The 26291-nt window shown below is 44.5% G+C and overlaps 1 protein-coding gene and 1 long non-coding RNA gene across 2 annotated transcripts in view; one reads left to right on the forward strand and one right to left on the reverse strand.

Annotated features, from left to right (window-relative positions):
- LOC146811634 (transmembrane protease serine 9-like) overlaps window positions 1–26291 on the forward strand; it is a 1785969-nt gene that overhangs the window by 272767 nt on the left and 1486911 nt on the right. Inside the window, exon 5 of the mRNA XM_085618610.1 lies at window positions 13072–13107. Coding sequence (XP_085474736.1) covers window positions 13072–13107 — 36 coding nt within the window. The remainder of the gene's footprint in view (window positions 1–13071; window positions 13108–26291) is intronic.
- LOC146811635 (uncharacterized) overlaps window positions 1–26291 on the reverse strand; it is a 126405-nt gene that overhangs the window by 81043 nt on the left and 19071 nt on the right. The gene's annotated exons all lie outside the window — the stretch shown is intronic.

The following is a 26291-nucleotide window of genomic DNA, read 5'->3' on the forward strand; positions in this document are numbered from 1 at the left end:
GTGGGAGTGTCTTCCACTTTAACACGGGGTGTAACATGGGGGGACACCAGAGCAGTACACGACATCTGCTGCTTTGGTGCCTGGTGATTGGATGTGAACTCCACATCTAGAGCGCCCAGTTAATAGTACTATGCCACAGCCATAGCAACCAAGCGATTAAGGAGCCAAAGCGTAGTAACTTTCTTTTGCAAAGTTTAGTGCAGATTTGACTATGACCCAATCAGAATTACACAGTTGTTAACGATATCTATATGTGTGTGTGCGTGTGTGTGCTGTTTGAGGAATTTGCACAAATCTTTCATATGAAACGTTTGTCTACTTTAGGATCGGTGTTGCATGTTTTGTGCAAGTCCATGAAGTTAAGTCATGAACTACTAAGGTGTTTAAAACAGTGATCTTTCCCATTTTAATTCTCATAAAAAATTGTTAAACAGAAGCAAACCAAACTTAGAGTTTGGTTCGGTGTTAATCCATTCAGATGTTTAAAAAAATTAGAATGTAACGTTTTTTATTCTGGGCTTGAAGGGTTAAATTATAGAGATAGGTGGACCGTTACTTTGAAAAGTGATGCAGACCCTAAAGGCCGCATTTAAGGTTTTTTTGCCATAGCGCAGAGCAGCAGGCTATTATATACAGCGCATTCCCGTCCTTTTCCCCTGCGCCGGCGCACAATGGGCTGCCGTGTGCCAACACAGGCACCTTTGCACCATGGTGCAAGTGTGCATGCGTTACAGGGATGATTATTTTAGTGCAGGAAGGCAAACCTTCCTGCACAAAAACAATCACAAGAGGCTTTTTTTGCTTTCTATGTGTGCTGCAGAATGCAGCACACATAGAAAGAGGAAAAACGAGGAGAAAGAAAGCTATTCCTCCTCATTGCGCCTCCCTTACGTCTTCCCTTGGGAGGCATACGTTTTTGGCGCTGCCTCAGACCTACAATTTCTCGTAAATCTAGGACTGTGTCAAAAAGCCATGGATGTTGCTGGGAATGCCCCCAGCAACACCCAGCAACACCCATGGAACGCCCCTTTCACACAGTTTTCTGCATGAAAGGGGCACATATTTAGAAGACCACACAAAGCCACGTGACATGGCCCTATAAATATACCTGTGGCACATTGCGCCACCGTAACGTCAAAAAGTGACATTCATGTGAAAAAGTGCCGGTAGGGCCTCATAAATGAGGTCCTAAATTCAAAAAAGATTGTACGAGGGAGTTTTTTTCCCATCATTCATTAAAAGTCGGCAAACCTACACCAGGATCTGGGAAACCCTGAATGCTCTAATTTGCAGACAGTTAAATGTGGCAGCTACCATTAGAGAATGCGGTGACTCGTTCCTCATGTCCTGGAAGAAGTTCAAAGGGGACATGGTGAGTGCATCCTTACCCCAGCCGATGTGGAGAGCCCCAAAGGAACCTTTCCTGCGAATAAGAAAATACAAAAATACAGATTTTGCCATGGGGTTCTCAAACCCTGGGCCTGGGTGTACAGCATACACTGTGGTCCCTGAGATCTTCAATAACTAGCTAAGGACAGTGAACCCGATGCAAGCCTTGTGAGTAGCCCACGAAACGCTGTGCCTATGCCCGGGGGAGCGGAGATCAGCTTGGGCAGAGAACCTACAGGGGAAACTTAAATTCCCATCATGTCAAGTGCCTGGAGGTGCTTGAAAACACCGACGCCGGCACGCAACGAAGCCTGGGCCAAGTGCCGGCCCATCCACACCCGTCGAAACCCAGAGGAGACTGGGCTGGGCTGGGCCTCCCCCTCTAACACCGGGACAACGAAAAGGGATTCTTCAGCCCTCAGGTACCGTGGTGTTCTATACCCTATTGACTATTACTACTCAATCCATCAATACTAAGATTTCTTTTGTGCCAACGACACAGAGTCCCACATTCCAGCCCTGACGCTTAGCTACTTCTATTCCCTCCCCCCCCCCCGGTGAACCAGATGGGCTTGAAACCACCGCTGCATTATTGGGAGGACGACGCAAATTCGATCCCACTGGAAAATCTAGGTTTACCCCTTACAAACATATTTGCATCCCTTTCATGCATGGACCTTTGTGATTGACTACCTCTAAGTCCACTTGAGGATCCTTCACTACCAGAAATCATACTGACCAAAATTAGTGAACCCCTAGGTCTTCTAAACGGAAGACGGAGCAGGCTAATTCATTTCTACTAGCAACCTGGAATATGGCGGGTATAGCAAATAAAGTGGGCAATGATCAATGGGCAAAAATCTGGCAGGAATTCGATTTAATCTCCCTTCAGGAAACCTGGCCTGCGGACCCCATTTTTGTAAATGTCTACCATTCCTTCCAATCGAGGGCAGTTCCAACGCCATCAGGGAGGGCTAACGGGGGTTTGTTAATGCTGATTCCAAATACATCGGACCTGAAGATAAAAATGTTTATAGAAAATAGCTTCTTCTTCCACATTCTAATCCTTGAGTTGCCCAAACTAGGCTCTTGGCTTTTAATAAACTTTTACAATACCAATTTTGGGCCCAATATGCACTTGGCCGTAGATGACGTAAATAAGGAACTGGATGCTATTCTAAATACATATAGGCTTAAAGAACCCATATATGTCCTCTGGCTCAGAGATTTTAACATCCACCCCTGCAAACACAGTTTAGAGAAAGTATGTGGTATGACAGATCTCATGGGTAATCAGTTACATCACTTCTCTCACAGCACCTATGGCAATAGTCTGAATCGGACACTCTTGGTCAGGGACATGGTGATTGTGAATAAGTATTCTTCTACCACTAAATCCCTACATAAAACATTCCGACATTTTGAATATGAAACAACTATAGACTTCCTTCTGATCTCAAACCACCTCAATGAGAGCTGCACCCACGTTGATGCCCAATTTACATTTTTTAGTGATCACGCCATCCGTTCTGCCCCTAGAAAACTGCCTAGACAGCAGGAAATAGCTCCACCATCAATTGCAAGGAGAAATGGATATCAATTAAAGTGGGCCTGAATTGATAGTGCTATAACTCTTTTTGAAATGGTCAGTAATTCTTTAGCTAGTATAGAAACATGTTTGGATCCAAATAGCTCCCCCACTGTAACAATATTAGGCTTCACAAACCTATTGGATAACATAAAAAATACATTAACATGGTATAAGTATGATAGATCCAAAAAGACCAATGGTTGGTTGATTCCCCCTGCACAAAATCCAGAAAGGCCCTCGTAACAGCATTAAAGACACAACCTAGGGATGCAATACTAACCGCCTCCTTACGTAGGGATTATAAATCAGCAAGGAAACCTAGGGAGAGGGTAAGGAGGGAGGAAATCTGGCCCAATTTAGAGTATGCCTCAGATTCAGGAAACAGCTAAGAGTGTTGGGACATAATTAACGCTTCTTACTTTAAGACCAAGGAGATGCTGTCTTAGACTTATACATAGTTGAAGATGATTGGGTGGCACACTACTCAACCATTTTTCCCACACTTCTTCTCACCCCAGTCCTCCCAACTCAGTAGGCCCTAATCCCCAAGAAAATCTAGTATTCACCCTGTTGGAGGTAAAGCGTGGACTAGAGGCCTGTAGCAAGGGGAAAGGGCCGGGTCCCAATAGACTTTTTCCAGACAGATCAAGATCTTTGGGGCCCCTTGCTGCCAAATGTTTTTAATAAGATGGGGCTACTGGGCCCCCGCCATCATGGAGGACGAGCTTAATTGTCCCAATTTTTAAAAAGAGAGATAAAGTGAATCCCAAAAATGACAGACCCATCTCCCTTATTGACACAACTGCCAAACTGATGGGTCGTTTTCTCTTGTTTAGGCTCGAATTCTGGGCGCAAGATAGGAATCTTTTAATGCAGACCCAGTATGGATTCCAACAGGGGAAGGGCACTGTTGATCAGTGCCTGAATCTCTCTCTTATTATGAATACATATGTGAGGGCTAAGGGTATTTAGATTTTATGGATTTAACTGCAACATTTGACTGCGTCTCCCACCCTAAGCTCTGGAACATTATGGCAGAGATGGAAATGGAGCAGCCCCTAAATGACTTCATTCTCCAAAAGTATTCTGATGCCTCCCCATGTGTTCGGTATGGGAGGAATGGGGAGCGTACCCGCCCCTTTAAGATCTTAAGAGGGGTAAGGCAAGGCTGCGTCCTCGCACCATTTCTATTTTCTATTTATACAAATGGTATGGAGGATGCGCTGGCAGGCGCATCCCTGGATGTTCCCATACTTGATTCCCATTGGCTCCCTATTTTGGCATACGCCGACGATGTCGTACTGCTTTCCAGCACTGGCGTGGGTCTCCAGCGTCTGATAACAGCATATGCGGCTTTTATGAGTATGCTGGACCTAAAAGTTAACCAAGCGAAGTCATTTATACTAATTGCAGGGGCAGGGAAAAAAGATAAAGTACCACAATTTCATATGGACTCAAAAAAATTTAGGTGGTTAATTCATTTTCATATTTAGGAGTCCTTTTCGACAAGAATCAATCTTGGGCACAGTTGGTGAAAGGAAGAGCAATGGTTATGGACTGGAGCTTAGCGGCACTAAAAACATTCACTAGGAGGTTGGGTGCCAGACTTCTTGGCCCCATAAAAAAGATCTATCATGCCAAAACAGTATCAGCCGCGGCATATGAGACAGGCGTATGGGGCATGGCCCCCATTGAGCCACTACAAATAGTTGAAAGCAAATTTTTGAAATCTCTAATCTCCCGTCCACAATCATACTCAAATTATATCTCTCATATAGAATTGGGCCTTTCTTATATTACTGACTCAATTCTCCTGGCACCACTCATGTTGTGGCTGCCGATTTGGCGTAGGGACACAGTCCCCCTTAACTAAAGAATTATTACAGACCTACTCAAAATGAAGAACCACAGCAGGAGTGGATGGTTAAGCTATGTTGAGCAGGAATGCTGTGCCTTAGGCTTGTTGAATCTTTTTAAGGCCCAAATGACATGCCCAAACTTTCCCAAGCTGAGGTTGGCTGAGACTTTCAAGCTTAGGGCCCAATAAGACCGTTGAGAGAAGAATTATGGTGTGCAGATGGTCTGGATGTATCAACTAACACCCCCAATAGTGGAGGGTGAGTTTTCATATTTAGCAGAGGTCCCATTCTCTCATCACAAGTTTATCCTACTGAGATTTTGCCTAAATCTGATCCTGTTGATGTTGGGGTATCCAGGTAAAAGATTTAGGCACTCTGATTTACCTTTGTGCCCTTTTGATTCTAAGTCACCACAAAATGTTTTGCATTTGGTATTTTTTTGTAGCATGTATGCTCAAGAAAGAAACACATTTATTATACCAACTCTAAAGAGACACACATTTCATCAATGCTGGGTTGCATTATATTTTTTAACATCACTCCCGAACCCGTTTGCCTGCTTTGCAGTTGCATCTTTTTTATGGGCTTGTCGGCATAAAAGGAAATATGTGGTCCATAGATGAACTATGAGGATCTTTTACTTGTTCACTGTTTTAATTACTCTTTAAAAACGATATATATATATATCTACAACAATATAGCTAGTAATTTTTAACTTAATGCATTTCCTTAAATGTGTTTTATATGGAAATCCTTTGTAAACCTGATCAAGGGGGGGCTTGTCTATGAAAAGAATTGTAATCGGTTGTGATTTTATTGTCCAGTTTTATCGACTTTTATGTAATTTTATGATCTGAACAAAAAAAGATCGAATAAAGTTTCCAATGAATGAATGAGTGGAGAAAGCAAACCCAGGCGAGCTTCATGGGCCTAAGCGTGATCCTTTCTCGGGTTCTGCTAATTAAAAAAAAGTTTTCTACAAATCCCATGGAAGTATCAACAAAGGACAATTACGCTTGCCATGTCTTCCATGATCCATGGTCAAGGAGCTTGTCACGGGTTTGCAAAGCTCTAAATAGGGTCCGAAACCTTTACAAAAATTGATGGGAAAAGGAAAAGGGGGAATTAGCAATGAGTGTTGGCAGCCTGCAGCAGGCCTTACAGCAAACACATGCTGTGCCCAGTAGGGCGTGGCGGCCTGTGACTGGTTGGGTGCTGACCAGTCCTTGCTGCGCATGGCCTTAAGCAAAGGATAAAGGTAATGGCTATTTGTTTAGCACACAATCACTAATGCTTTGGGGCACTGAATACTGCTTGGACGTAGAAAAAGTAGTCCATCACAGTGAAAATCACACATCACAGTGAAACTATAGATTAGGGGGCTTTTCTGCCTGTGGCCAACCTCTGCTGCTTATGACTAAAACCTATGCACAGCAGGGCCTGGTCGTCATTGACGGGATGGTTGAAAGGTATGTCTAATGGCCAGTCCTGGCAGCCAATCCGCACTGCTTACAGCCAAAAACCATACCCAGTGAGTTGTAAGCTCACAGCTGGTAAAAAACTGTAGGTTGATCAAAAAAGTAAAGAAAAATCCCAGAAAAAATAAAGGCTTAAGTGAAGTTATGGATACAAATTAAAATGAAAAAACACTAACATTCACGGTTGTTGTTAAGCAGCTCCTGGAGGGAGTGCTGCCGGGCGGTGACGCAGGGCGGGGGGGGGGATAGTAAACTCCGGATTATGGCCGAACGGAGATAAGTATACGGATAAATAAATAAAACGAATTTCATTGCGCGCGCTCCATCGCGCGCAACTAAATTCGTTTTATTCATTTATTTGTATATTTACCTCCGTTCGGCCATAATCCGGAGTTTACTACCCCCCACCCTGCCCTTCCTCCGCCCTGCGTCACCGCCCGGCAGCACTCCCTCCAGGAGCCGCTACTGCATTTCATAACTCACACAACAGCTATACAAACCCTAACTTACACACTAAATGCAATGTTTATGCCCTCAAAATATTTGAACCAATAAATACCAACATCTAAAAAATGTTTCATTAAATAGGTAATGTTATTTCATCAGCAAGATTATTGACAGTGCTTTCATTACATCTGCCACATATAGGGTGAATACGTAAACATTGTGATTGGTGTGGAATTAGAATGTTCATGTTTTGTTTCTCTTCCATGAAATAATTGTTAACAACATATTGGATCCTCATTTGGGCACGTGGATTTAAGCGATACTGTGGCTTCAGCCTTTACTGCATTAATATGGATGTATCAGATTTGCCAATTAATCTACAGGTTTCCCCAAAAATGTTGGGGCAGATTTACAAGAAGGTGCCACAGCGTGGCACCACAAGCCTTTTGTCTGCCCCACTCTGCAGCACTTTCAGAGCACAGGAATGCAACATATTTACAGGGATATGTCTTTTTCCTGTGCTCTCCCCTGCGCTGGCGCACGAACAGCTGCCATGCACCGGCGCAGGCACCCTTCAACTATGGTGCAAGGATGCCTGCATCATGGGAACATTGTTTTTGTGCAGGAAGGCGCACCTTCCTGCACAAAAACAATCACTACAGGCATTTGCCTCTTTCAATGCATGCTGTAGAATGCAGCATGCATTGAAAGAGGACATAAACGAGGAGAAATGAAAACATTTCTCCTCGTTGCGCCTAGCTATGTCACCCCTAGGGTGGCGTAGCATACTGACGCATTTCCAGGTTTATGAATTCTCGTAAATCTGGAAATGTGTCTGGTCCATGGGTGTTGCGTGGGAAAACCCACTTTCATGCAAAGTGCTACGTGTAAAGGGGCTGTGGCTTTTCCAGTCCTTGTAAATATGGGGCAGTGTAATGCGCTGCCAGTGTGTCACAAAAAGTGACGTACTGGCAGCGCAAGGAGCTTGTAAATCTGCCCCGCTGTTTCTAACTCAAATGGATTTAAATATTACTGGCATAATATGTTTTGCGCTATTTTAAGTTTTTGCAGCATGATTCAGACAACCTTTCGGCATAATTTGGTCCTCTATGCTGCAATATCTGTAGCCCTGCCAATGGCAAAACTCTGCAGAGTGGTTTTGGAGGCTGTCAATTTGATGGTGAAATTCGTATTTCACCGCGACCATTGAAAGATTTCATTTCACTCTTATGTTTATTTGCCATTCAGTCATTTCATGCAAAATGGTAACATACTTGGTAGAGCCCAGAAACGTAAGACAGGTTTGAAAGGAGTAGGATTGTAAAGAGAACCATATGTCAAAGACCTTGGATGTGGAGAATATAAAAGAAGCAAACGTGTGTTTGTGATAGATAAAGGAACCCTCCACCTAAACATGCAAGAATTTTGTTATAGATCAGATCTTTTTGTCCATGGCACTGGATCATTCCAATCTACTCTTACCGTGGACCATTTTTTTTGTCATTTTGTTATGGTTCTGAGATTGGTGAATTGAGTCTGAGTCACAGAGTGAGACTAAGAGTCTGGTTGGAAAAATCAGAGTAGAAGTCGGAGGGGATGGGAGTGGCTGTGCCGTTAATAAGTGTTCAATCTGTGATTGGTGGTGCGTGTATGTTAAAAGAGCCTTTTGTGATAGGCTGTTCTGAGCTGCAAATGGTGTTGCTTTGCCTATGTCGATGAAGTTACCTTTTACACTCCTGGAGACTCCTTTAATGCCTTAGCTGCTGAGGATTTCACACCCCCTATTTTGATGTTTGGTGTAGTTCGCACATAAGCCTTCATAACTTTTTCAAACGAAAGGTATCCCACCCACAAAAGTGGAGTACCATTTTTATAGGAAGAAGTGTGGGAATGCTGGTTGGTAGGAATTTTGTGACTCACCCTCAGATTCCTGGACTTTCCCTCACAGAAGGGTGAAGAAAATGCATTATTTTTGCCAAAGTTTGATGTTTGCAGCAAATTCTGGATAAGAAAACATAGCAGGACTCATGAAAGCCACACTTCCCTGGATTTGTCTGGGTCTCTAGGTTTCAGAAATGCCCAGGGTTAATAAGGTTGCCAGCTAACTCAGAGCTTGAATAGAGTGGCTATTCACATTAGCAACTGAGAGGAAATTGGGATGTATACCCTCTCTGTTGACCTTCATGCCAAATTAGTGCCCAAAGATATCTAAATTTCCTCTTGCTTGCCATGAGGATACTGTGCGCTCCAGGGAGATGTAAAGACTGTTGGGGCTTTATCAAGGTGGGCAATAGGATTGGAACATATTAAACCAGGGACCATACGAAGACGATATTGGCTTCTTATAGTCACAGTTTTAATATTTTCCTGTCAGAAATACTAGGCTCAGCCACACAAGTGAGGTATCGTCTTTATAGGGAGGAGTATGAGAATGCTAGGTGTTAGACCTGGCACCTTGGCGTGAGTCTCCCTTCCACTTTTTGTCACTGTGCCGCATGTGTTTTGCTGGTGTCAGCTGCTCAGAGCACTGTGCCACTGCCAACCAGTGCCACAGTGCAAGTGCTCCCTATTTAAAATGTATATGTTGGTTGGATTCCATGATTGGCTTATTTGGTTTACTGTCAGACCCCAGTAAAGTGCACCAGGAGTGCCCAGGGCTTGTAAATACAAATGCTGCTGGTGGGCTTGCAGCACTGGTTGTGCCACCCAAAGAAGCGGCCTGGTAAAATGTGTCTAAGGTCTGCCATTGCAGAACCTGCGTGCAGTCTGGTACTGTCATGCTGACTGGGCAAGTGCACACACTTGCCAGTCCCTAAACCTTCCCTTAACTTCATATTAGTCACCCCTATGGTAGGCCCAAGGGCAGGGTGCATTGTAAGCATAAGGTAGGACAAGCCCTGATGTGTGTGGCATGTCCTAATAGTGAATTACAGCCATTTTCATTTTTCACTATGGTAAGGCTACCTGTTCTCCATAGGCCAGAATGGGCTGTCAGAATTGTTACATTCTATGATCCTAACAGACCCAGGGAACATGGTAGAAATTCGAGTTTAGTATGCCTGAACTCAGAATAATAAAATACATATTTTAGTAAAGTTTATTTTAATATTCTGTGTTTGCAAATACCACTTTTAGAAAGTTGGTATTTGCTTGCCTGACCATTTCAGCCCGCCTCTGCTATGATGTGTATCTGCCTGTCTGGTTGTGTGAGTGACAGGGCTGGGGAAACCCAGAGGGGCAGGGCCAGGCAGCCTGGTGGTGAATAGGAAGATTGGCAGTCAGATTGGTGGGAGGAGTACACCTGGGCTCTGAATAGGGTTGTGCTCTGCTACCACAATGCTGGCTCCACCTCCTGCGGAGCGGCTGATGTCTCTGCCCTGCACCCTGAATAGAAAGGCAGAGTCATGTCAACAGAGTGCTCAAGAACTGGTTTGGACTGGGCACAGGCCCCTCTACCCCAGAGGAACAAAGGAATTAGGGGTATAAGTATTGGGACCCTGCTCCCAAGAAATTAGATCCTGCTGAAACAAGAAGAACCTCTGCCAGAGGAGAAGGAACTGGAAAAGCTGTAGGAGGAGTAACTGTCCCTGACCTGGGGGATTGGCCTGCAGTGGTTGCCTTGCTGCTGAAGGAGAGGAGAAAGACTACTAAAGACTTTGCTTCAACTTGTGCTTTGAAAAAATCTCCAATTGCTTGAACTGAGCTTGCCCCCTGAACGAAGTCCCAGGACCAGTGGACTTCACCCTCCAGCTCCCCAAAGTCTTTTGGAAGTGCCTGCTGCTGTTGTTGGGCCTTCTGAGGGACTACGTGTCGCAAGGAGCTGGAAGCACGACGCAAGGAGAAGCGTGCCGCTGTCTGAGCTGTTGCCGTCGCATCTCGCAGAGAGTGTCGCCGCTGCAGCATCGCATCGAGCGGAAGCGTCTCGCATCATTCCGGAAGCACCTCGCAACGCCGAAGAAGCGTGTCGCCATCGCAGCCATCGTAGCTGACGCATTGCACCGCATCAAGAGAAGAGTCTCGCATCCACGGAGAAGCATGCCGCCGTCGGAGCCGCTGTCGTCGCATCTCGCAGAAGGGGCGTCGCTGCTGCAGCATCGCATCGAGCGGAAGCGTCTCGCAACGTTGGAGTAGAGTGCCGCTGCCAAGGCCGCATCTCGTCAAAGGTGACGCCACTGTAGCTGACGCATCGAGTCGAGCCTTCTCGCAACATACGAGAAGCGTAACGCATCTGGAAGATCCCGTCTTTATTTGTTTTTGCACCAAGAACTTCAAGGCATCTGCATCGCTGCAACACTTTCGTTGCCCTGCGTGTCGCATCTAAGGTACATTGACTTAAAGTGTCGCATTTAAGAACTTAAGAGAAACTAAGCAATCTTCTACCAACTAAGCAACCGTATTGTGTATTTTTAATCATTTAATGGTCTTGTGATAATCCTCTATAAAGAATCCTTATTTTTAATATAAACCTGTGTGGTGTCCATTTGTAGTGTTGTCACTTGGTTACTGTATGTGTTCACAAATGCTTAACCTATAACGCCCTGAGATAAGCCTTGTCTGCTCGCGCCAAGCTACCTAGAGGGTGAGCAGGGGTTATTTTAGTAATGTGACCCCTTACCCTGACTAGAGGAAAGGTTCCCTGCTTGTCACAAGTACCTACCTGTGCCAACCAGAGAACCCGGATTCTAACACTAGGTGGTAGGAATTTTGTGGATCTGTGCAGATTATGGAACTTTCCCTCACAAAAATGTAAGGAAAATGCAAGATGTTAGCAAAGGTTTCACATTTTCAGGGAATTCTGGGTAAGAAAAAGTAGTGGAATGTATCTCGTGTGTAAACATCAGAACAATTTTATGAAGCACTGCGGTGGACAAACCTTCCTGTATACCACAGTGAGGATGCACTGCAGTGTACACAAATGGTTCGTCGACTGCCGAAAGCGGTTAAAGATTCCTATAATCAGTTCACTGGTGAAGAATAGGGGTGGTAAAATCTCAATTTTTTTATAGTGACATTTCACAAACATTGTGTGAAATTACATAGAAGGCACCTGCCAGTTTCTCATGTGAGAAATGAATGGAAGGGCATATCTTGCTTTCAAAAGGCATTCGAAATAGCACAGCAATTAAAGGAGAAATTATCTAGCTCAAGACATTTTGCTGCAATGTTATGTTATGTTATGTTATCTGAATTTATATAGCGCACAGCTGCCTCAGCAAAGAGGCGTCCCGGTGCTGCCAGCGTCAGAAGGATCAGGGCTAAGAATCAGAGCAGGTAGGTGCAAGGAACATACAGAAGGACAAGAAATGACTAGGCAGAGGGAAAAATAAAAGTTTTGATTGCTTTCCTAAAGTCCAGCAGGCGATCCATGCTATGGATCTGGGGAGGCAAGGAATTCCATAGTTTGGCTGCCAAGCAACGAAAGGATTGGCCCCCGGCCCGAAGGCGCTTCACACAGGGAACTCTAACCAGATGCTGCCCCAGGGAGCGCAGCTGGCGAGTTGGGACATACGGGGCTAGCAGGTTAACTGGGAGGCTGGGCGATTCAAACTTCAAGATCTTGAAAGATAGGCAGAGAGCCTTAAATTGGATCCGCTTAGCCATGGGTAGCCAATGTAGCCTCCGGATGGCACCAGTAGAGGGACAATTACGCTGGAGCCCCAACAGGGCTCTGGCGGCAGCATTTTGGACACACTGCAGTCGCATTACCTCAATCAGTCTCACATGAACATACAGAGCACAAAGTTTGATGTCTGAGAAATTCAAGAAAGACATATTTGTCGAATTTTACAAGATTTCACAGTAGTACAAAAGTTGCCTAAACCCAGACCAGGGGAATATACTGCATAGAACAGCAACTCCGATTGACTCAGCTTGTTCTGATTCACATCAAAGTCGCAGATGAAATCATGTTAAAACAGCTTTATTAGACAGAGAAATTTTACGTACAGTTATGTGGTCAGTCGTTTCAATGCTTTGAATTCAGTGTTTAAAGATGGAGCAGTCTCTAAGAATCCAAACGCAGAGTTTAATATATGAATGAACTCTTATGTACTTACGCCTCATCCATGTCATCAGCTTCTTCTTTTCTGAGTGTATGGTGGTCTCAAGGAACTCAGCCACTAACCAGCCTCGGATGTTATCCTTAAAGCCTGCTAAATATGTTTTTTTATGCTATTTCTAGTTAAACTGATGTGTATTATCTTAAAAGTATGCACTAGTGCAGCAGACTGCTAAAGAGTTGTCTGTGGTATTTCTATGTAAATTCAATATTATATCTGATGGCCATCCTCTTTACTTTTCTTTCTAGGCAATGCTACCTCTCCAAACGGAACAGGACCCCTTGGTAAGAGCAGCCTACATGCTTGTTCTCATAGTTCCATGTGTTTGTTTGAAGGCGCGAGGATTGAGGTGGGGTGGAATAATACTGGAAAAATGTTTTGGTCATTCAAATAAATTGTTAAAATGTGAAAGATAAACCCTCTGTTGTCACAGAAAAAAACCGGTTAGCTTACATATAATCAAGTATGAAAAATGTGCTCTGGGAACTCATACAAAGGGGGTCAAAGTGTGGCAACAGAAAGGGGGTGGAGTCACAAAGGGAGGAGTTATTAAAAACGGAGCCTTATAGATTTAGGGGCTTATTTACAAGTCCATTGCTCTGCCGGTGTGCCACTTTTTTTGACGCACAGGTGAGGGCGAGTGCAGACCTATATCTATGAGACCACGCAAAGTCGCATTGCATGGCTTTTCATGGCCTCGTAGATATGGAGTAAGGCAAAGCAACGCAAGTCGCTGCCTTGCCTTACTCTGTATCAAAGAGGTCGTCGATGGGCATTGCTGTGGGTGTTCCCATGCAACACCCATGGATTTTGATGCATTCCCAGATTTACAATCTCCTCGTATTTAGGTCTTGCCTGAGCCAGGGCGCATGCGCCGCTCTGCGAGACATTTAGTAAGGGCTTTAAACTTTGGAACACACGCTCGCGTGTGTGCTTTTGTTTTCTTCACCCGCTATTGGCCTTTGCATGCGTCTTTTTAAGAAAGACAGCACGCAATTGGCCAAAGGCGGGTGCATGTCCCGCCTTCTTTCTCTTGTGGCCTAGGGTGCGCAGAAGCGAGCAGCAGCGCGGCCGTCAGCAGCGACATCTGTTTCCAATTATCACGCCCTTAATTGGAAACAGATGCACTTATTCTTGTTTTATTTCTGTCGCGCGGACCTCGCAAGAGCGGACTCTCGGCGGCAAAGAGCTTTTATTTCTCTTAAAGCAGGGCTGACAAGTGTGCATCAAGGTGGCCAACTGAAGAGGAATTTTACCCGGTCTTTCTGCTAAGCAGGCTGTTGAAGTAAGTATGCTAGTGAGGCCAGCTTTTTTTTTAATAAGCACTTTGCAATTTCTCTCCATTTACATTAGCTTCGCTCTGCATGGTTAAGACGACGTTTCCGCATCATGATGTGTTTGTTTAACAAGGTGTTGCACTTGCTGTTGGCTGTTTTAGTCTCTGCACCACCACGTATAATGGGCACTCTCACTTTATGTTGTAGAGATTCGTATAGCACTGTTTGCATTTCTATGACTTCACAGTACTGTTGGAGTTCAAGTATAGTCGCACCCTGGTTTTTAAGCATTCCATCACAGATGGAAGTAGTCTTTATGGTTTGGCATGATAGTGCAGCTGTCGCCAGACAAATATGCGAGCAGCACTAAAGAGGGTTTTTGGCTCCGCCCACATGTCTTGAAGAAAAACAACATACATTATCTAGTTATCTATTGGCAGCACAATATTATTCTATTAGCCTTCTGAACAAACGCATATCTATTCCCTTGTTCTTTACCTGTAAAGCTTCACAGGATCATACGACAGTCCTTTAATGCCTGACCTATTGGCATTGCCAGTGCTTGTTTCTGGTTCTTAAAGGGCTTCATAAAGACTTTGTTCTCCTGCAACCTTTTAAAGCTCTTATGTCCTTCTTTGTGTAAGGTTTCTGTCTGCTCCTTTCTCCAGTGTACTTTGAACAAGACCTCGGTTTCAATATGGAGACATTGCAGTAGGTCCTGCTCTTTGGAACCAGTTGTAGAGTGGACATAGTGCCTCTCGCAAAACTTTAGAACTTTCTGCGGATCCAGCTTGCTCTCTGCGCGTCCCCGAGTCTGCTGTCGTGTTTTGGCTACATAATGAAACACTCCACCGTTATATATATATATTTTTAAATTGCAGCGGATTTGGTGCTCACAGGACGGTGGGCATACGATATGTGAAGGACTAATTGAAAAGCCAACAGTGCCAGCAGTGGAGTGTTTTTGTAAGTAGGGGGAGAGCCGACGCTAAGACTCGAACACAGTTCCAAAATCGACAGCTGTATATGTTATTCCACATACTAATTATTTACAGCCCTGCCTCTTCTCACTTCCACTGCCCTCCCTCCCCCTCCCCCTTCTCCCACTGCCCTCCCCAGTCTCTCTGCAGTCTCTGCTGGACCCGCCCGCCCTCGGTATACGCAGCACCCTCTCTCCCCAGTCCCTCCTCCTGTTCCCCTTTCTGCCTCTCTCTCTCCTCCCAGCTTATCTCCCATTAAGTTAAGTCTTGCAAGTTTGGGTTTCGAACATTTTTTGTCAATGCCTGGGGGTAGCCCAATACGCAGACACGCACATTGCATGCCTCCTTTCGTGAGAGCTTTGAGTGAAAGCTTAGTTACATTCATGCTAATTGTTTTGCAGTTTTACGTTATTTAACAATACAAACAGAAATTGCAATTCTGCAATTCTGTTAATCTCCGTGCGTGTTTTTGTTCAGTTTTCGTTCGTGTAAGAGAGGTAGTACAGCAATTTCTCTTGGGGGTTCGTTGTTTTCAGAGCATGTCACTTAACAAACGTCTCCGGACTCGGAAACATTGAATGGAAATTTGAGACCCTGACTAGAAGCCAGCCGTAACAAATGGTTTGAAGTAAAGTGTCTTAATTGTAGATAGCTTGAGTGAAAGGTTGATACATTCAAACAGGGATATCTCCTTATATTTTAATATAGCATCCACACAGCATAGTGTACTATAAAATGCAAGCAGTCCTCCTTCAGTTTCTAGCTGTTTATACTGCTATACTGCTTCTCTGTATGCAAACGACATGGTGGGGATCACTCAGCGCACCACGGCATCATTCAGCGCAACCACGGCATCACTCAGCGCACCACAGCATCACTCAGCGCACCACAGCATCACTCAGCGCACCACAGCATCACTCAGCGCACCACGGCATCATTCAGCGCAACCACAGCATCACTCAGCGCACCACAGCATCACTCAGCGCACCACAGCATCACTCAGCGCACCACAGCATCACTCAGCGCACCACTGCATCATTCAGCGCAACCACAGCATCACTCAGCGCACCACAGCATCACTCAGCGCACCACAGCATCACTCAGCGCACCACGGCATCATTCAGCGCAACCACAGCATCACTCCGCGCACCACAGCATCACTCAGCGCACCACAGCATCACTCAGCGCACCACAGCATCACTCAGCGCCTCCACAGCATCACTCAGTGCCACCACAGCATCACTCAGCAGCACCACAGCATCACTCCGCGCCACCAAACCATCACTGAGCACTAGCACAGCAGCACTCTGCGCCACTACAATGCCAGAAAGCATCACTCAGGGCCACAACAGCATCACCCAGCACCACAACAGCATCACTCAGAAGCATCACTCAGCAGCACCACAGCATCACTCAGCGCACCACAGTATCACTCAGCAGCACCACAGCATCACTCAGCGCAACCACAGCATCACTCAGCGCAACCACAGCATCACTCTGCGCATGACAGCATCACTCAGCAGCACCATAGCAGCACCACAGCATCACTCCGCGCCACCAAACCATCACTGAGCACTAACACAACAGCACTCTGCGCCACTACAATGCCAGAAAGCATCACTCAGAGCCACAACAGCATCACCCAGCACCACAACAGCATCACTCAGAAGCATCACTCAGCAGCACCACAGCATCACTCAGCGCACCACAGCATCACTCAGCGCCACCACAGCATCACTCAGCGCCACCACAGCATCACTCAGCAGCACCATAGCAGCACCACAGCATCACTCCGCGCCACCAAACCATCACTGAGCACTAACACAACAGCACTCTGCGCCACTACAATGCCAGAAAGCATCACTCAGAGCCACAACAGCATCACCCAGCACCACAACAGCATCACTCAGAAGCATCACTCAGCAGCACCACAGCATCACTCAGCGCACCACAGTATCACTCAGCAGCACCACAGCATCACTCAGCGCAACCACAGCATCACTCAGCGTAACCACAGCATCACTCAGCTCAACTACAGCATCACTCAGCGCAACCACAGAATCACTCAGCGCAACCACAGCATCACTCAGCAAACCACATCATCACTCAGCGCCACCACAGCATCACTCAGCACCACCACAGCATCACTCAGCGCCACCATAGCATCACTCAGCAGCACTTCAGCAACACTCAGCAGTACCACAGCATCACTCAGCACACCATAGCATCACTCTGCGCCACCAAACCATCACTGAGCACTAACACAGCATCACTCTGCGCCACCACAATGCCAGAAAGCATCACTCTGGGCCACCACAGCATCACCCAGTACCACAACAGCATCACTCAGCAGCATCACTCAGCAGCACCACAGCATCACTCAGCACACCACAGCATCACTCAGCGTAACCACAGCATCACTCAGCACAACCACAGCATCACTCAGCACAACCACAGCATCACTAAGTGCACCACAGCATCTCTCAGCATAACCACAGCATCACTCATCATGACCACTGCATCTCCGTTCCACATAATTACACACCACACAAATACACTCTAGTCAATGCAACATAAATACACTCAACATAATACCAGTCAGTACCACATAATTACACGTCACATAATTACACTCTACTCAATGCAACATAAATACACTCCACAAAATACCACTCAGTGCGACATAGGTATACACCACATATTTACACTCTACTCAATGCAACATGAATACACTCCACATACCACTCAGTACCACATATTTACACTCTACTCAATGTTACATAAATTCACTCCACATAATACCACTCAGTGCCACATAATTACACGCCACATAATTATACTCTACTGAATGCAACATACAATCCAGATATTACTACTCAGTGCCACATAATTACATGCCACATAATCACACTCTACTCAATGCAACATAAATACACTCCACATAATACTACTCAGTGCCACGTAATAGCACGCCACATAATTAAACTCTACTCAATGCAATATAAATACACTCCACATAATACCACTTAGTACCACAGAATTACATACCACATAATTACACTCAACTCAATGCAACATAAATACACTCCACATCAATCAATCAATCAAAATAACTTTATTCGGTTATTATACTGAGGATAACCATAAAAGTACAGTTTAAAACACATTTACAATATATATTAAAAGGTAATAAAAAAAATAAGAAGTCAACCCTCGTTAAAATAAGTAATGCAATTTCATACATGAATTGATTTCCGTGATTTAAAAATGTTTTTAAAAAAGCAGAAACAGATGCAACAGTAAATATATTGTCTAATGTCTGAATGGCCAGGAATGCAGGGCGACATTGCCTAAGTTCCATACTCTTTAATATTGGTACTATCCATCTTCTCCTCGGTATTGAGTAGAACTTACAGAAAAACAAAATGTGTATGTCTTATTGACTAGACATATCATCGCATGGGCATTTACAAAGTTGTCTTGTCCAGTCATTCATCTTAGGGAAGCTTAAAAATCTAAATAAGATATTTAACCTAAACCGTGTTAATAAAAACCTTTCAAAGTCCTTCATATATATCTTAACACACGGTTGGATGTTAAAAGTAGTCATTATTAGATGGTGAGCCACCACGGTTGTTTTTATCATTTCACAGATAGTTCTACAATCACTCAGGTATGTCATACAAAGATTTTTAAGATCTTTCCTTGAGACATTACACATCAATGGGGGATCGCTAAAATACTCCTGATGGTCTATTTGTATAAGAAACGTCTTTACATAATGCAGCCACCTAATCTTGCTAACATTATTAATATTCATCGCATCCTTCAAAATGGAACGATTAAAAACACACTCTTCGGTAGTCCATACCCTGTGCCACAGCAGAACCGGTTGTACCTTAATTACATCTTCTAGGTACGACTGTCCGAGTTCAGCGTGACATATAAATGTGGAGACACTATCCGGAACTGATAAGAGATATCTCAGAAAACAATTTTCTGCAACCTGTAATGATTTCACATTCGTAAATCCCCATAACCCTGCGCCATAGGTCGCAATAGCTACACAGGTGGCTCTATATACACACAGAAGTTCCCCAATCGGCCTTCTGCCCATTTTTCGACTAAAGTTAGTCAATGCCATTAAGGATTTACAAAACAGGAATCTTCTTGCTTTTACCGCATTTGTCCAAGTACCAGTCTGGTCAAACAAAATTCCTATATAGGGAAATGTAGGTGTAAAATCAAGGGGTTTAGAGTTAATAAACATTACCTTTTTCTTTTTATTAGCCCCGGAGCCAGAATTCATGCAAAACGTCTTCGTACAATTGATGCCCAAATCCAGACTTGTCATGAATTGGGAGAAGGATGTTACCATCCTCTGCATGGCAACGGGCGTCAGGGCCATCAATACCGCGTCATCCGCGTATAGGAGTGCCGGAACAGATCTATTGGCTACCTTAGGCATGTCCCTGCAATCCCTCAGCAAGGTTCTTTCTAAATCATTAATATAAATTGTAAACAAGAATGGGGCAAGGACACATCCTTGCCACACTCCTCTTGGAATGCCAAAAGCCCTTGTACAATCCCCATTCTTTCCAAATCTAAATTTAGCCCTTGCTCCAGAATAAAGCTCCCTGAGAAAAGAAATTATATTTTCTTCCACCCCTAAACTTTCCATATTTAGCCATAACTTAGTATGGGTAACACAATCAAAAGCTGACGTTAAGTCATCAAAAGTTAAAAATAAGCGACCTCTCTTGGCTCTGCTATATTTTTCTAGGAGAATGTGTAAATTAAGGCCCTGATCAATAGTGCCAAGACCCTTCCGAAAGCCATACTGTAGATCACTAATAATTAGATGTTCGTCCGCCCAAGATTGTAATCTATTTAAAATCACTCGTCCAATGATCTTAATTGTTGAGTCTAATAATGAAATGGGGCGATAGCACGAGCAATTTGTTCTATCCCCCTTTTTAAATATAGGTACAATAATAGACTCATACCATGATTCTAACAGTCCACTCGTGCAGCATGCATTACCACTTGCGTAAGGATTGGACCCCATAACACCACATTGTTTTTAAACAGATCAACCGGCACCCCATCCGGGCCCGATGCCTTTCCTCCCGTGCTGGTTTTAATGCCCATGGTAATTTTATTCAAGGTGATATCCAACTCCACTCTCTTAATACTGTGTGGAGGCTGGGAATCTGTTGCATTCTCTAATGTTAACTGCTCTAGTGCGGGTGACACACTATATAGATCTGAGTAATGTAAAACCCATTCATTCCCCGTTATGGCTATCTCTATTGCTGCTTTTGTTTTATCATTAAGAAAAGGGGCATTAACCGCTTTCCAAAAAGCTACAGTATCTCTTTTCAGTGAAGCCTCACACAAGGAATTCCATGCCTCTTTTTTCATCTCATCTCTTCTTTTCTTAAGTGTCTTCTTATAATTCTTTCTCAGGTCCCTTATTAAAATCTGGTCTTTTTCAGGAGCATTTAAAGCATGTTTCAGGTTAGAATAAGCCTTAGTGCATGCTGTGTCAAACCAACCAATGAGTCTTCTCTATGTTTATTGGTTTCTATCCACAAACTTTTCTTGATGTAAGAGGCGATAACTGCAAAAAAAATTATAATTTCAGAATTATTTGAATTTTCATCCAGGCAAGCATAAATACTGACTTCACATTTCTTAACTAAACTAAAAAGAAAGTCGTCTGGTATCACCTTTGTCCATTTTAGGGAGTACTCATTTTATCGATTCAAGGCGATATTATTTATAGGCTGCCTAGATGTTCTACTGCTAACATGATCATAATTAGGAATTAAAATTTCAACACTTAAAGGGAAATGATCGCTTAAAGCGATATCAAGAGTATTAAAATTCCTAACTTGTGTTGCATATCTAGAGGATATCATTATAAAATCAATTATTGAAGAAGCGCCTCTGCCATTGAATGTGGGGCAGAAAGATGTTTCTGGTTGACAGAGTCTGTTAGCATAGCCCATATCACAGGAAAACATTATTTCATTCATTAGATCCCCACATACAGTGTGCTCAAAATGTGATAAACTAATCTCTCTGTCCAACATTATGCCGCATGTCCCTAGCTCCCCTCTTTTACATAATGAACAATTAAAATCCCCTCCCCAAATAACAAGAACTTCTTTATTTTTCCAGCCTAATAAACTTTTAACATCTGTATTCAATGCTCTTAATATGTCTTCAATTGCCTCCGAAGGGACATTATTATAAAAATGGATGATAACCAAGCAGAGGACTTTATCTACATGTATCCTGACCGTGTGATAGTATCTAGTGTTGTGAGCTATTTCTATTTTTTCAATTTTGAGATAATTAGATATATAAGTACATAGTCCCCCTTTTGCCCTTCCAAGTCTGGAGCCTATCGCTGATGTGTGTATAGTCTTAAAACCACACAAATGGTGAGCCTCTTCCGCCCAAGTTTCTTGTAGACTTAAAATGATCGCCCATTTGCTCTCTTTGATGGCACTATCCACCTGACTGTTACATCTAAGGGCGTCACTAGATCTGATGTTATTTTCAGTATGGATGTTAGCTGCAGAACTGTTATCCCCCAATTCCCCGCTAGCTTCTGGATCTGATGTCCGGGTTCCGACACGGGAATCAGGCTGAAAACAACTAGATCCGTCTATGAGTTGGCCATTATGTGCAGATGTATTCTGTGAATTAGAGTTATCATTAACCATAACGTACCCTGTACTCAGTCAATCCACTCCTTCAAGCCCATAGACCCTGTCGAAGCGATTAAAAGTCGGGATGTTGAATTGATTATTGTGCAGCATCATTGAGTCCCCTCGGTGTGCCTCAAAAGAATACAAATTTGATTTATGGGCGATAGGGGGAGGATAAAAATAACTTAAGTTAAGGGTCTGTATATTACTTGCCTCCCTATGGTGGTGCCCATCACAAATAAATTCAACTGCCCGTCTTTCTCTGAAATTAATAATAATACAGTCACCAGCTAAATCCTTTGGTCTGTGACCCACCCAACCTACTCTGCAAAGATTTCACTATAAGTGTAGGAGGGGAGGGGTCTATTATTATTTAGCCAAAAAATGACCTTATTTTTCAGTTCAGTATATGTTTCTATACTGCCTTTATCCAATTCGGGGACCCCGGCCATCAGAACAACATATGGAAAAGAATCCGGGGGTAAATCGATTCGTGTAAAGGAACTCTTGGCTTTTACATTATTCGTTGTTTCATTTGCTGTACTTGGTGATTTTGTGCCAATCCCGATTCCCTTGGTTCCTGTTCCTGCCCCCCTCCCGCTTGTTGTCCCCCTCTTCCTTGCATCACTGCATCACTGTAGGTACTTATACCAGCTTGCCTATTCCCACACAATGATACAGAAGGTGTGTTGGGTACAGTTGGAATAGGCGCCCGGGGTGTAATAGTTAAGGGATCACAGGTTATGTTGTTATCCCCTGAACTCGGGTTGGGTGTCCCCTCAACGGGTTTTTTCAAGGAGTCAAGATTTATTGCAATAGACTGTTCAAATTTTATCAGTCTTTCATCAGTAGATTTCAATCTCGCCAGCAGCGGTAGCATAGAGGACTTAATGAGTTGCTCCATCTTTTCCATAAATCCCACTTCAAATTGGGGCAAAGAACAGCCTGCAGGCGCCGTCGGCAAATCCCTTAATAAAGGATTATTTGTCGAGGGGGGAGCAGTATCTAATAAAACTGGAAACTCACAATCCACAGTTTTAGTTGATCTAGACGTTTTTGTTTTCGTTAGACAGTTTCCTTTATGTGATTGATGATTGGATTGGGGTACTTATAGAGCGCAACTATCACCCTACGGGCATCTTGGCGCTTGCATAGGAAACCCGTCCTGGTTTTTCCCTGTAAGATAACCCGTACTGGGCATCCCCAAGGTGAAAGCCAGGCATCCCGCCGCGGGGGGCCGTTGTGGAGATTAAGCAGGCTTGTTGCCCAGAGCTGCATAGTGTGAACTCGTGCTTAGAGTGGGTACCGAAGCGAGAATTATCGAGTCCGTGGACAATTGGGTTCTGGACCCTGCCGCGTCGGGAATCGAACCCAGGTCCCGGGCCCGATCTCTGCTTCAGGGTATGCCTCCTCTAACCAGTGAGCTACACTTCTCCACCTGTGAGCCCCCTCCTCTCTTCCTCTTAGCAATAGATCCTGTAGCTTGTTTTAGAGATGGGGATTTGGGTTTAGGTGCTGACCTTGTGGAAGTACGTGTGACTGTTCCACTAGTTATACCAGTCAGGGCGGAATCATCAGTTAAGATAGTGGGGCTGACGTCTTTTGTCACAGATAGGGTCGACATTACCTGTGACGGAACATCATTACTTTCTACCACATCATTGGGATGAAGATTAGCGACTATTTGTTGTTCAGGAGAATTTACCAACATTAGCCCTCCCAGGGATGAATGCTTAGTGTACATAGGGTCCAATGAAAGTCGACGTTCAGTTAAAGCTATCTCTTGTACCAATACTGACGTAGCCCTAGTTATAAATTGATCTAGCGTACCGACGCCCCCCCCGCTAGTCACAGCTTTCTTCCCCTTCCCTTCTTTTGCAGCCATCGTTCCTGTATTCTGTACTGAATAACGTTACCAAACCTTTCAGTCTCCACGTAAAAGGTCCAAACTGCTGTTCGCAATTTGTAGGGGCTTTACGGTGTTAACACTGTTGGGGGGGGGCCCAGCCCGACCTCCTCCGGTCTCCAACGGGCTCAAACGGACCCACCCTTGGCCCGGGCTTCGCCCGGCGCGCGTCCGCGCGCATTACGCGAAGCGGGAGCGGCGATGTGCTTTATCTCTCTCTCCTTGGGACAAGCAGGTTCAGGTGCGGGCTCTCTCCTCACGCCCCCTGGGACCTGTAGTTCTCAGCAGTCTTTACCAACAGCAACGAAGCGGCTCCCACGGCAGCGGGAGCGGAGATGTGCTTTATCTCTCTCTCCTCGGGACAAGCAGGCTCAGGTGCGGGCTCTCTCCTCACGCCCCCTGGGACCTGTTGTTCTCAGCAGTCTTTACCACCAGCAACGAAGCGGCTCCGGCGGGAGCGGCGAGGTGCTTTATCTCTCTCTCCTCGGGACAAGCAGGCTCAGGTGCGGGCTCTCTCCTCACGCCCCCTGGGACCTGTAGTTCTCAGCAGTCTTTACCACCAGCAACGAAGCGGCTCCCGCGGGAGCGGCGAGGTGCTTTATCTCTCTCTCCTCGGGACAAGCAGGCTCAGGTGCGGGCTCTCTCCTCACGCCCCCTGGGACCTGTAGTTCTCAGCAGACTCCACTCCTGTGTCCACATAATACCACTCAGTACCACATAATCACACGTCACAATTACTATATTCAATGCAACATAAAGACACTCCACATATTACCACTCAGTGCCACATAATTACACACATCTAAGCATCACCTAAACATCACCTAAGCATCACATCAGTCTGCCCTCGGAATCTGGCATGTGTTGATTCTCCCCTAGTGTCCGTTTACTGCTCGTGTTCTAATTAAGTGACTGTTTTCCAACCTCCACTCCTCCGTTATTTATGTCCCGCTCCCCCATAACAAAAAAAAATTATAACAAACAACCATGAGAATAGGCAGGAAGAAGTTGCCAGCAGTGCAACCTCAAAAAACACTAGAAGAAATTTTTTTATGTTAAAATCATTTTTTAATCAGGTTGTTCAGTTGTATATAATGTCCTCTTGTTTTGTATAAAAGTAAAAAAAATGTTTAACACTTTTTATTATAACTTTTCAGCATGATGCACAGCAGCCACAATGCTCTACAATATAGCCAAAAGTTCTGGCTTAACACATAAGGTCCCAAAGGCGAGAGTTATTGGCTATGCCAATGCTTGTTTCCTCTGTCTTCATGTACTGCATTCTGCGGCACACACAGAAGGAGGAAAAAGCCTCCACTGATTGTTTTTTTGCAGGAATGTGTCCCTTCCTGTACAAAAACAATAATTCCTATAATGCAGATACCTGCATTGCTGGAAGGCAGCCAATTGTGTGCCAGCATAGTGGAAGAGGATAGGAATGTGCTGTATCTCATAGATACTGCGCATTCCTGCCATTCTCTTGCGACACAGGGCAGTGTAGCATCGGGACTGCACTGCCCTGTGTCAAAACTATTTAATGAGGCCCTTATTCGTTACCAACTCTGCAGCAAAGAAATTGGCAACAATGACAAGCATAAAGATAAATCTGTTCTGCCTTACTTAATTGGTCACAACAAGGCTGTGTTTTTAAATATCTTATAGGGTTAAGTAACCTGCCACAGAGTTCTCTGTGTCCAGTCATTTTCAGAGACATTTTGTTTGCCGAATCACAGTTTCAACTGGTAAAGTAGCATAGAGGGTTAATATGCCTGCTTCAAAATACATTGTGTAAAATGTAAATCACAGATGTGTTTTTTGTGGATAGGCTAGTGATCCACTGCTTTTGACACAGAGGTCATTTTTGATACTTGCATTTCATAAACTGCAAATCCTAATATATCATGCTGAGCTATACACTGACATCAAGGAACTGCATACAAACTGCAAGGGATGGGTTTAGAATCATATTTTTCTTTTTAATCTGTTGTTATTTTAAGGTTACTAAAAAAGGACCCTTTGGGTTGTTATAAAGACTTATTATCACAGACAACCCCAACCACTATGTTTTAAATCCTGACTTTGTGTTTCTACCAACCATGCAATCTTAATATATAATGCTTACCAGGGGTCGTATTACCGTAAGTGCCCTGGGGGTGCAATGGGCATTTGTGCCCGCTTTGAGCACCCCCGGGGCACTTTGGTATTACAGAAGGGGGTGCAGGCATTTGTGTGTCCCCTTCTGTAATACCGATAGTGCTGGCGCACTTAAAGCGTCAGTGCTACCTTCGGGGAGTGTTCCCTCATTTGGATTGGGTTGTGCCCTATGCAAATGAGGGAATTCCTTTGTGTATGTGCCTACTCCATATTACAGACGCGGGCGCAGAGGCAAAGAAGCTCTCCGGGGGGCACACTCATAGTGCGCCACATAGAAGGTGGTACACTGTGAGTGCGCCCCCTGACAGAAGCCCTCTGGAGGAGGGAAAGGGTGTCCCATGGACACCCCAGACATCCCCTTGCAGGTGGGTGCAGTCACTGACCTCACCCGCCTTCAAGGGGATCTCTAATCCCCCTTCAAAGTGCAGG

Source organism: Triturus cristatus, chromosome 7 (genome assembly GCF_964204655.1).
Source record: "Triturus cristatus chromosome 7, aTriCri1.1, whole genome shotgun sequence".
NCBI lineage: Eukaryota > Metazoa > Chordata > Amphibia > Caudata > Salamandridae > Triturus > Triturus cristatus.